Here is a 13089-nt window from a genome sequence, read left to right as displayed (position 1 = left end):
TTTCTCTGTGTATACTGGTTTTATTAAGAATGTTCATTTTGAACCAATGCAATTGCTTTGTCACCAGGTAATGTTGTGAATGGAACAATTGGCAAACAGATGGTTGATATGCTTGTAGAGTCGTCCAACAATGTCGAGATGATTCTCAAATTTTTTGACATGTTCTTAAAGCTGAAGGACTTGACATCTTCTGATACGTTTAAAGACTATGACCCTGATGGCAAGGGAGTCATTTCTAAGCGGGACTTCCATAAAGCAATGGAGAGCCATAAGCACTACACGCAATCGGAAACAGAGTTTCTTTTGTCCTGTGCGGAGACAGATGAAAACGAAACGCTGGACTACGAAGAGTTTGTAAAACGCTTCCACGAACCTGCAAAGGATATCAGCTTCAATGTTGCTGTCCTCCTGACAAATCTGTCAGAACACATGCCCAATGATTCCCGACTGCAGACTTTCCTTGAATTGGCAGAGAGCGTATTGAATTACTTCCAGCCCTTTCTGGGACGCATTGAGATCATGGGAAGTGCTAAGCGCATTGAGAGGGTTTATTTTGAAATCAGTGAATCGAGCCGGACCCAATGGGAGAAGCCCCAGGTCAAAGAATCCAAAAGGCAGTTCATATTTGATGTGGTCAACGAAGGAGGAGAGAAAGAGAAAATGGAGCTCTTCGTGAACTTCTGTGAGGACACCATATTTGAAATGCAGCTGGCAGCTCAGATCTCAGAGTCAGACTTGAATGAGAGGTCCACAAATAAGGAAGACAGTGAGAAAGAGAAGCCCGAAGAGCAGGAGCCAAGAATGGGGTTCTTTTCGATTCTGACAGTCAAGTCTGCACTGTTTGCTCTCAGATATAATATCTTGACTCTTATGAGAATGCTCAGCCTGAAGAGCTTGAAAAAACAGATGAAGAAAGTGAAGAAGATGACAATGAAGGACATCGTCATGGCCTTCTTTTCATCCTATTGGAGTATTTTCTTGAGCCTCTTGCACTTTGTAGCCAGTGTTTTCCGAGGCTTTTTCCGCATTATTTGTAGCCTGCTGTTGGGAGGGAGCCTAGTCGAAGGTGCTAAAAAGATCAAAGTTGCAGAACTCTTAGCCAATATGCCAGACCCCACTCAGGATGAAGTCAGAGGAGATGGAGAGGAGGGAGAGAGGAAACCCATGGAAGTCGCCCTGCCCTCTGAGGACCTGACAGACTTAAAGGAGCTCACAGAGGAAAGCGACCTTCTTTCGGACATATTTGGCTTGGATCTGAAGAGAGAAGGCGGGCAGTACAAACTTATTCCTCACAATCCAAATGCTGGCCTTAGTGACCTAATGAGCAACCCTGTCCCCATACCTGAGGTGCAAGAAAAAGTTCAGGTAATTTTTTCTGAGTTCATAGCCACTCTCTGGACTTGAGGTGGGTTTGGTAGATGAACTTCTGATCAGATTCCACGCCATTGACAGAGCAGCATTAAGTATATGACTTGATAGGAAGTCTTTTAAAGATTCTTCATCCGATATTAAATTGCCTTAACCTGTTATGATGTAAGATCAAGTGTCCACCCTGATGAGATTAGTTATTTGAGCCATCATTCCAGCTACAGTATTTCATCAGTACTTACCATTGATCTGACGCCATTGGGTATCATCAGGAATGAAAAGAAGTATCAGATGTGGTCATTGCTGTCACGTTGCCTTAAACAATTCATTAGAGAGATAAAACACGCATATGACCAAACAGAAAAGTATTAAGTGTTAAACAGGATAGACACCAACAGTAATGGTTGTGTATGTTGAGAAAACGTGAACGTGATATGATTTAAATGAAATTTAATGGTTGGCCTTGAAGGATGAATGAGATTTGGTTAGATGAATGAGGTGAAGAAAAGTATTTCTGAAGTGAGGAAGGAAGGGGAAATGGGCACTGCCTGTGCAGTAGGTCAGTGTGGAGAAAGGACAGACATTTGCACCGCTCAAATGCAAGTCACGCTTGGAAGCTTACTCTCCACATAGACATGCAGGTGCTACTGGAAGGTGACAGTTTGGAACTGGTCACCCATCACTGAGCTTATTCAGAGGTGATGCATAATCCTGCTTTTCTCTCCCCCATTGACTCGTTCAAGGAACAGAAGGTAAAAGAAGAAAAGGAAGGAAAAGAAGAAAGCAAATCGGAACCGGAGAAAGCCGAGTATGTATGGTTTCCGTGTGCTTTGCTTTGTTTTAGGAAGTCTCTTCTGGTACTCTGCCTCTCAGGTCTGTAGTGGGGAACCGTACGCTTTTAATTCTGCAGAAATGCTCAGCCCTGCACAGGGGCCTCCTGGCAAAATTCTGAGTCAGAGGCTCTGGGTGTAAGGACTGAAGTTTCGCGGCCTCGGTCCACTACAGGAATAAGTGCCCACACCCCAGCGGTCACTACTCTCTCTTCCACCTTTCATGAGAGGCTTGACTGTGTGTTTCTCTCACAGCAGAAAAGACTCCAGGGATTCTACGTAATATGCCCCACAAGGGGACAGATTGCCACAGTTGTTTCTGGAAACTGTGCTTGCTCTGCTCTCCATTACAAGATGTGGGGGCAAACACTCCACATTCTGTTTCATCAAAAAATCCTTGTAAGGCCACATGCATGAAAATGGCCTGGAGAGGTTGTCAAAGTTGCAGGGTCATGAGCCCTCCTCCCCCAGGGGATTCTGGATCCGCGGATTGATTGTAGTGTTTAGGAATTTTCATTTTCGTAAACCTTGTGTGTGGTGTTGGGGAATGCAATTACAACTAACAATGAACATAGGCATGAAATCCAAAGCATTGAAAAGGTACGGCTATAATGCCACCATAAAAAGATGGAATCCTACATCTTTTCTCAGTTTATTTCATTTTGTATGCATACTTTTTTTAGATTTGGGAAAAAGAAACCTGAAGTGCATATGGTCGCTGTTCTCACATACCATTTCACATGTTTCTGCTCTATTCCTTGACCTGTTTTCATAGTCTGTTCTCTACACTCAGTGATACCCTTTGCTAAGATTTTACACTATTGGCTCAATTATAAAAATGGCTGCATTTTTATACTATTATAATAAAATATTAGCATACGTAACAGGACAGAACAAGCATTTCGATGGCATTTCTTTTTCCAATGTGAGAAAAAATATTGGATATACTTCATATGGCTTAAAATGAAGATTAATTTTAAAGACACGAATGCATGACTATATATGTCGATAAATATATAGTTATGAAGATACAGTGTTTTGTACCTAGAGAGTTTTTGGATATTAAATTTCAACATTTCTAGTAGTAGCATTGTCTTCGCAACTAATATATTGGCCTTTTTTATGCACATGATCAGCTAGGTGCATATGTCTCTTAATTTTGAATCTTGTAATTCTGTGTTAAAGACTGAGCATTAAAATGAAGCTCAAAGTATGTTGGACGGTCACAGCAAAATAAATTCCAAGTTAAGTTGTTCTCCTTTCAATTAAATTTTGTTGTTGTTGTTGCACAATTAGAAGGGAATTAGCCACGTACAGATTCCTGAAGCCTCCAGAATGCCCTGTGGATTTAAACTTCTCAGAATTACCCATCTACAGGGAGCTATGATCAGCAGGAATTCTCACTCCTAATTCTAAAATTCTGAATATTATAATTAAGTGGAAATGAAATTAGTTTTGAAAAAAAAGATACTAATGATTACAAACATTTGATCTCCTGTATAGTTTTGCACAAGACTTGTTCACCTCTTTAGTTTCTAGATGCCTTATATTCCATTTATTTGTTTTCACAGGGGAGAGGATGGAGAAAAAGAAGAAAAGTCCAAAGAAGACAAGGGTAAACAAAAGTTGAGGCAACTTCACACACATAGATATGGAGAGCCAGAAGTTCCAGAGTCAGCATTCTGGAAGAAAATCATAGCCTATCAACAGAAACTTCTAGTAAGATGTTTTAGAATGAATATTGTTACCAATATATAGAGATATATAGTGATACAGTACTTTTTTGTAATGGAAGAATGAGTAGAAAAGACAGTTCCTCATGTAGTGTCCTATACATTTTACAAAATGCTCCCCAAATTAGAGTAATGCAAAGTTGTATATGGAAAAAAAAGAAGGAAGTATAGTTCTCAATTCTAATAGTCAGGAATTTTTTTAAAATCTTGTTTGAAGTCACGTAAATGTGTGTGTGTTATGTCTTTTATACACATATACATGCCTTTTAATTACAATCCAACAACACATATTTAAAAATAAACAAAAAAACCCCGAGCTTCTGAATAGTCGATTCTGACCCATAGCAACTCTATAGAACAGCCTAGAGCTTACTGTCGTTGCGTTTCCAGGGCTGTAATCTTTATAGAAGAAGACTGCCTTATCTTTCTCCTGTAAAGTGACTGTTATTGTTATTAAGTGCCATCAAATTGGTTCCAACTCACAGTGACCCTGTATAGAGTTTCTGAGGAGTGGCTGGTGGGTTTAACGCCAACCTTGCAGTTAGTAGCGTAATGTTTATCTTACAGAGCCACACCAAGACTCCCACAGAGTGACTATAGTGACTTCACACTGACAACCTTTCATTTAGCAGGTGAACACTTAAACACTATGCCAGCAGGGCTCCTTTCAAAAGTCAAAAAGACTTGCTATGAAATAATTGTTGTTGGTAGTGTTAAGTGCCATCAAGTCAGTTTTGACTCAGAGCGACCCACCCTGTTTAGGATTTCTGAGGAGTGGTTGGTGAGTTTGAACCAACACCCTTGAAGTTTAGACCAACTTTATGGTCCAGTGCATTATCCTACAAAATAATAGACACCTTCATTAAACAAAATATCCAAATATGAAGTTACTGATTTCAACATTTCCTCTATCTAGGTCTATACACTTCTCTCTAACCCTTCCCTAAGGAATTTCATTCACACCACTTCAAAACAACAGTTTTAGTAACCTCTAGGCCACAAATTGTGTTCCTTTTAAAAGTTCTTGGAGTTTCAGAATCAAAAGAAAGTCAAGATCAGGGTTGTAGGATAGATAGGATAAGATTTTCCAACAACATTTTTCTTGGAACGGGCTTGCTGCATGTAAAGAATAAGAAGGTGCATTCTCTTGATGGAAAAAAAAAATTCTCGAACTTTCCTGGCCTTTTTCTCACCAACACAGTTTTCAGTTTTCTTAAAACTTCTTCCTAATGAGCCTCCATAATGGTGTCTCTTGAGAAAATCTATCAAGATGACTCTTTTGGAATGCAAAAACAAGTCTCCATAACCATCTGGGCTGCCCTCTCTGCCTTGAATTTAAAGGGCTTAGAAACCACTGTTTTCAGTTGATCATTTTGAAAGGCACACTGACAAGACTAAAACTAGTGTATCCCTGGGAGAATTTGTGTGCAGCCATACACTGCTCACAGAAACATGTTCAAACAGGTGTTATTTGGACTAAGCCTGTGCATGTGTGAACTAGAACCCTATTAGCAATACTTTTCGGCTTGCCCTTTATATACATCTGTTTATAAATAAAGATGAGAGAAGATGAATGTGTAGAATGAATCTACAAGAGGTACAGACTCTTAATTTGGACCTAGAAATTATGAATACCTCCCCAGAAAAACATTTGAAAGGCAAAGTCATATTTAGTGTTTTACAGATCTTGAGAAGTAAAAAAATGGGCAGTTAAGAAGTTGAATGTGTTATGAAACTTTACCTATCAAGGCAATGGAGTGTCCTCACAAATTATATGTTTTAATTGCTTATGTACAAAAAATACTACAAAGGTCAATCAATATTTTAATTAATAGTTTTAAATATATTTTTTTAACTATCTCATATTTTTCCTACCTATAAAGTACACTGGACATAAATGCTTCCTCAATATCTCTGAATGGCCGTTAATTTAATAGATACTGATATAGTGATGGTTGCCATTGTTCCTGGTGTAGCTATGTTATATGTGGTGTGGCAGAAGGTTGTCTGGGCTTGGCACTAATCTGCAGTAGTGGATATAGTGGATACCCGAAGGGTGCATTTAACAAGAAGCTGTTAATTGAAGTCATTGAGGTTTTGCTTCCATCTCTTTGTCTCAGGGCTCCCGTTCTCCATGTTCCTGATTTTCATCTCAGTCCTTCTCTGCTGATCACTTGGCCTGCACACAACTAATCATGGCCACCTGGGTACATACAGGTCTACTGCACGCCACCTCTTTTTGATTTCCCAGCTCACATCTCCAGGGCAGACTCAAGTCTCTTTAACCCAGTTTTACCTCCCAGGAGAATCAGTGTGATTTGACACAGTTTGCGGTAGGGGCTACCCTTGGTCCACTGAACTGTGGCAGTAAAGGCAGGGTGTGTGGGGGAGATCCCATCAGAGGGGAAAAGTGAAATGTGTGATCATTTTTATATGGCATCATGCTATCAAAGAACTTGACACATCTACCAGGATATTTTATGAACACTTCACACTTAATTTTTTAAAACAAAATGCATAACTTCCCCCATAGATGATTTCCTTAGACCAACTTCTGCTTCCGGCATTTTATTTTGTTTTTCCAGCTCAATAAATGGCACTGACCATTGACTTAGTTGCTAGAGCCAAAAATCCAGGACTTAGCTTCTTTCTTTTTCACCTCAAACACAATTTGACAGGAATGTTTCTCAGCTCTTCCTTTAAAATGTATCTTAAATCAGCCCACTCCTTACCATATTTATAACTAAAACGCCAATCCAAGTTACTATCATCATCATCATCATCATCATCATCATCTCACCCTGAGTTCCTGTAATAACTTATAACTTCCACTCTTTACCATTGCTAAATATTTCCCACAAAGTCACCAGAGTAGTCATTTCAAATCACAAGTCTGATTGCATCATGCTATCTTTATCTTCAAAATACCCCATTAGACTCAATTACCCATGGAATAAAATAATACCAATTATAATAATAAGCTCAATAGCTGATCTCTTCTATGTGCTAGGCACCGTTCTAGGAATTCTTGTTTTATATATTAACTCATTTAAGCTTCTCAGCAATCTTATGAGGTTGATTCTATTGTTACCCCACTTCACAGATGAGGAAAGGGATTCAAGAAAATGAATTAAGTGACTTATCCAAGATTTTGTGGCTAATGAGTAAGGGGGGCAGAATTTGTATCTTGACAAGGTGGCTCCAGACTCTTATCCACTGTAACCCTAAAATCCTTTCAGAGGTTTACAAAACCCTGACCCCTGCTCACCTCTGGGACCTCATTCTATTTGACTCTCCTCTTCTCACTTTGCTCCTCTTACTGTTCCTCAAACATGCCAGCATTATTCTGAACTCAGGACCTTCACCTTAATGCTCTCTCTCTCTCTGAAACACTCTGCCTAACTGTTCACTTGGCCCACTCCCCGACTGTGTTCAGGTCTCTGCGCCCATGACACCTCCTGAGATCAACCTTTCCTGACCATCCTTCTCTGTGCCCTTAAATGGCACCTTGCCGTTACCCTATTGTATTTTTCTTCATAACATTTACATTTCCTGAAATTACATTTTATATGTGTGCATATGGTTCTTTATTATTTTTCTCCTTAGTAATGGTATTTTTTCCTTATTCTCTGGTCTATACATAGTATGCTCTCAATAATTATTTTTGAATGAATGAATAAATGCTTTGTTTGTCTGCATATTTCAAGTCTCTTGATTCAGTGACCTTTTATATTTTTTTCACCTTCAGAACTATTTTGCTCGCAACTTTTACAACATGAGAATGTTAGCCTTATTTGTTGCGTTTGCAATCAATTTCATCTTGCTCTTTTATAAGGTATGTACATCTTAGTAATTTTTAGTAAACAGTATGTATAATACTGCAAATAGAATTGAATTTAGAGAATTTAGAAATGTACTAGTGAATGCATCTAAACCTATTCTGTAATACATTTGATGACAGACAAAATGTGGGGTTCAAACACATCACTGATTATCAGCTAAGGTGGAATAGATTTGTTCATATGAAGAAAAACAATAAATGTGAGAAATGGCTCAAATGTTTGCTTTGGCAGAAGGTTTACCCACAGTATTCCTTACTAATGTGGTTGGATATCTTACTACTGTATGTGAAATGTAGCATGCCTCTATTCTGTGACGTTCTTGGGACAGCTGAGAAGTCAGCTTTGTTGCTGTTGTTGTTGAGTGTCGTTGAGTCGGTTCCAACTGTTTAGGGTTTCTGGAGGGTGGCTGGTGAGTTTGAACCACTGATCTTGCAATTCAAACCGACTTTGAGGTCGAGTGTTTATCCTATGGTGCCACACTGGTATCTAATATTTCCCTGCCTGTGTTGGAATCCTCATAAGTCATGGTTGGTTTAGAATGAATTTAGACGAGTTCAAGTATGTTCTTTGCTTTGGGGTTTTGAAAAGCCTTCTTTTTATCCTTTTGGACCTCTTGTCATTCAGTGGTTTCATACACAATTTCATATGCCATTGGCTGACAAAGCTTCATTTCCATTGTTTGTTTGTTTGTTTTGTTAACAACATGTTAAATCCAGTGAACTGACTCTAACTTGAACGGTTTTAATTAGGTCTCCACCTCTTCTGTGGTTGAAGGAAAGGAGCCGCCCCCTCGAAGTTCAGGTGACAGTGCCCACATAAGCAGCCTGGACAGTGGCTCCCCGAGCCTCATTGCAGTTCACTACGTCCTGGAGGAGAGCAGCGGCTACATGGAACCCATGCTGCGCATTTTAGCTATTCTCCACACGGTCATTTCTTTCTTCTGCATCATCGGATACTACTGCTTGAAAGTAAGATAGTGAGGGCCAGGGTACTCATGCACATCAGTGTGTGTGCATGTCTCTTGTCTGTTACAGGTTGTAGTTCCCATAGAGCAGATCTGAGATGGGAATTAGCCTGTCCATCTTCTGCTATGGAATGTTCTCTGAATCAACACATGTGGGGCAAAGAAAGAACCTAGGAGATGGCAGCACCTCTGGTGTAAACACAGCAGGCTGTAGGCACAGGCCCAGCCTTGATTCTGGATGCCCCTTCAGAGTCCTCCTTGACTGGGACGAGGAAGCTTGACAGTTATAACCCCACATTGATCTGTGATGGACTACAAGCTGCCCTGGGAAGGGGATGTGGCCTTGGCCTGTTTCTCTTATAGTTTTCTTTCACGTACATATAATTACTCACAGTTGTACTGTATGTGCCCCATACCTCACCCATCCACTGTGTCTCACAGTGATGTTCCAGTGTATGAGGACTTTTAGAAATCTATCAATATGGAATGGGTAGGTCATTTTGATTGTTGTGTTATTGACTACATGTCTCCTACCACCTTGGCAGAAATGCTTCCCAGTTTGTCACTGTTGATCCAGAAAATAATGCAGCATTAAACCTACATTCAACCTAGAACCTTGCTTGTTGTTGTTGTTGTTGTTGTTAAGTGCTGTGGAGTTGGTGCCGACTCATAGCGACCCTGTACAGGGTTTCCGGGACTGTAAATCTTTATAGGAGCAGAAAGCGAACCTTGCTTAGGAAACAGTATCATTTGGTAACTTGAACTCAAGAAAGTTTCTCTGGAAGCTCGAGCCTTCCTTTTACTTTTCAAGCTTCTCTATGTTTTTGAGCAAGACACCTTTTTGTTGGAACCTTTTTATTTTGCCATCTCCTCTGACTGTGCTTGTGAAGCTCCTAGAAGTTTGGGGGTAAAACAGACTCGAATGTAAAAGTTTTTTTCAGAAACTCCTCTACTTTCTTTTCCTTCTTGTGTTTCATGGAGAGAATACTATTAGATATTTCCAGAATATCTGCATCTTTATTGTTTCTGTGCTCTTAGAGAGTCTGTTCATGTGAAAAGAATCAATGTGTTCTGGAGACATTTGGCAAATGGACAAAGATTTTTGCTGATGTTGAAATTAAAGTTTATTTTTAAATAGCATGTGGTCATGCTGAGAATGGAATTATTACAGAGATTTCTAAAATAAAGCACTGCATCTTTTAGAAGTGTGAATTTTGGAACACTAGTAAAGTTGCCATATTGTATTACATTTATTCGTGTTGTATATATGTATATGTACAAGGGGGCTACAAAGTTTTCACAGAAAAATTTCTGTATCTTTTCATTGCATTTTTCCATGAGCTTTTTGAAGCCTCCTTGTATTTGTAAATGTAAAAGAAAATATGATTTGCATAATCATCTTTTTCTCTTTGGTATGTAAAAGTTATATCATTAGTGCAATTATCTATGAATTTCTGTATTTAAAAACAAAAATATACATATGGTATATATCCATATATAATACTTTTTGTATCTTCTGCTGTTTTCAAAATCTAGATGGCCTCTTGCTGCCTGAATAGAGTGGATTCATTTTCATTCAATTTTACCTTCTTCAAAGTACATAGGAAATATTTCCTTCCAGAAGCTGTTTTATAAAGATAGTAACCACAAGAGATATCAATGAATCTAAACTAATTTTAGCATATTTATTTTTTTGAATGTAGGTCCCCTTGGTAATTTTTAAGCGCGAAAAGGAAGTAGCACGAAAATTGGAATTTGATGGACTTTATATTACAGAACAGCCTTCAGAAGATGATATTAAAGGCCAGTGGGATAGACTCGTAATCAACACTCAGTGAGTAAAGAATTATATAAGACATTTCTATGTTCCAGAATTTCAAGATATAAAAATACTTTGCTGAAGTTCCTGCAGATTTGTCAGGAGTTTAGCAGAGGTGAATAATAGTTATAGTCAACCAAGAAAGTCAAAGACTAAGCACTTCAGTCTCCTCATGGCCGCCATCAGTTTTTGCCCTGTGCTCTGAATTCCGCAGCACTGACGGAACTTGGCCTCCGTTACTCATCGCTCAGGCTCATAACCTGCTGCAAGAGGTTACGTTATCCAGAATCACAAAGGAGCAAAAATCATTCACTAAAGACAGGAACTAGAGCATGAAAGGAAAAATACTGAATTTCACGTTTTACATGTATGAGTCATAAACTTCCAACAGCCTAGCATAAAACTAGCCAAGCAGTAAGACATGTAAAATATGTATTATTTGTCCTTGAGAGATCAAGATCCAAACCAGGTCAAAGTCTGTCATACATTTATAAATTTCCACCATAAAAAGTCTGTTGTTGTTACGTGCCATCGAGTTGGTTCCAATCCATAGCGACCTTGTATAGGGTTTTCAAGTATCAGCAGTGCATTAGTCCATAGGACCACACCAGGACTCCATCATATGTACAGCGATGCATTATTTTTTTAGGAGTTTGCACTACTCAAGAATAAAATGTCTTCTCTACTAGTTGTTCTTGTTCTTGAGAAGTTATCATTCCTAATAGGTTCTGAGTTTTCAAATGGGGTGATTTAATAGCTGAGGGTCAGTCAAAAAGTATTGCAACCAGGTTCCAGTCCACGAGTGCACAGGTTTATTCCAAACAGAACATGTTTCAATGTGTCTCTGCCATCAGTGCATGGGTGCAGACAAGTTCTCTCAGGTATGCACTTGTCTTCATCTCATTAGAGTGCCTTCACAAAAACATCTAATCAAAACAGTGGCAGTTAGAGAGGTCAGCTCAGAAGGTTGTAACAACTGTTTTTTGGGGATTTCAAAGGGGGTAATCCTGATAGATTTTCTAGAAGAATGCAGAAAAATCAAAGGGTCTTCTTATAAAGAACTTTTAAGAAAATTGAAAACTGTATTATGGTAAGATAAAGGTCAACAAAGTTGAATCAAGGAATTTTGATTTCATCATAACAGTGTACCTGCTCATTCTTTCATGATCGCAAACCCATCCACCATTTGACTCTAATCTTGCCCCTTCAGACTTCTTTCTGTTCCCCAAGCTCAAAGAACATTTGAAAGAAACACCATTTGAATTCCTGGAGAATGCCAAAATTGCCATTTCGGTATGGTATAAATCGTAGAGCACAGAATTCTTCTGGGAAGGGTTAGAGAGAGGGAAACACTGCCTTCAGAAGTCTATAGGCTTGGGGGCTAGATCAAGAAGTATAGCTTCACCTGTTGACATTTTGGTTTAGTAAAGATGTCTGTGATTCTGTAGCAGTGCTTTTGTAGTTAACCATCGTGTGCTGGATGCTTTGCATAGCTCATAGCTCCAAGTAGACTGGATGGGTCTTGGTGAAGAGCTCAGCTACAAACCAGAGGAATTGGTGGATCAACCTACCCATCAGCTCTGGGGCAGAACAAAATGATGGTGATCTACTTCCAGAAAGGTTTACAGCCTAGGAAATCCATGAGCAGTTCTACTCTGTCACCTGGGTTGCTATGAGTTGTAATTTGGCAAGTGACAGTAACACCCATCACTTCTGTATCTGAGCAAATGTATCCCTTTCATTAGTCTAGTTAGGTACCATGGTACATGTATATTTAGCATTGACTAGAAAAGCAATGTCATATTTCTAATATGTTAGTTTTAAGACAACAATAGAATTTATAAATAGATTTATATTTATTAAGAAAATAACAAATATAAAAATACTGCTTATTAATAATAAATATTCTCATATTCCTCCTCATTATAATATTAGCCCAAAGTGTTTATGATTTGCCGGTCTATATGGAAAATAATATTTCCTATACTCATGAGATAGAAAAACTATAAAGTAAGATAGAAATGATGGCAGAATATGTGTTTTATACTATTTTTATGCATTTTATTTTTAAATACATAAAATATTCCGTATTTAAATGTATTTGTTTTGTTTCATGGAAATATTTTACTTCTTTACTTTTCTTTTCTTTTAGGTCATTCCCTAACAACTACTGGGATAAATTTGTTAAAAGAAAGGTAATGCTTCTTAGAAATACTTAACTCTCTAATGTTTTCCTAAAGTGCAGATGTGAACTTGTTGTGATATGTGTGTAAAATGGGATATTGGAGTGCACTTTGTGTGCCTGATAGTGTCCATTTTTAAAGTGTCAATCAAATTGACTATGAATTCCCAAACCAGTACATAAGCAATCTATATTCTGCACCTTCAAAATAAGCAGATAGTGCTTCAACTCTCCACCATCTGACCCAGGTGAATAATCAGTGCTCAGTGTACAGCATTAACAAGAATTGGTGAGAATTTTTTTTTAAAGGCTTTTGTTGTGGATTGAGTGAAAGTTTACAGGGCAGATCAT

At 38.6% G+C, this 13089-nt stretch overlaps 1 protein-coding gene across 1 annotated transcript in view; it reads left to right on the top strand.

The window, feature by feature from the left end:
• RYR2 (ryanodine receptor 2 (cardiac)) overlaps positions 1-13089 on the top strand; it is a 786033-nt gene that overhangs the window by 696116 nt on the left and 76828 nt on the right. Inside the window, exons 90-96 of the mRNA XM_006872010.1 lie at positions 68-1365; positions 2112-2176; positions 3770-3917; positions 7680-7766; positions 8523-8741; positions 10441-10571; positions 12709-12751. Of these exons, the coding sequence (XP_006872072.1) occupies positions 68-1365; positions 2112-2176; positions 3770-3917; positions 7680-7766; positions 8523-8741; positions 10441-10571; positions 12709-12751 (1991 nt within the window). The remainder of the gene's footprint in view (positions 1-67; positions 1366-2111; positions 2177-3769; positions 3918-7679; positions 7767-8522; positions 8742-10440; positions 10572-12708; positions 12752-13089) is intronic.

This window comes from Chrysochloris asiatica, unplaced genomic scaffold (genome assembly GCF_000296735.1).
Source record: "Chrysochloris asiatica unplaced genomic scaffold, ChrAsi1.0 scaffold00179, whole genome shotgun sequence".
Lineage (NCBI taxonomy): Eukaryota > Metazoa > Chordata > Mammalia > Afrosoricida > Chrysochloridae > Chrysochloris > Chrysochloris asiatica.
Note: the sequence above shows the minus strand (reverse complement) of the source record. Positions and strands in the feature narration are given on the sequence as shown.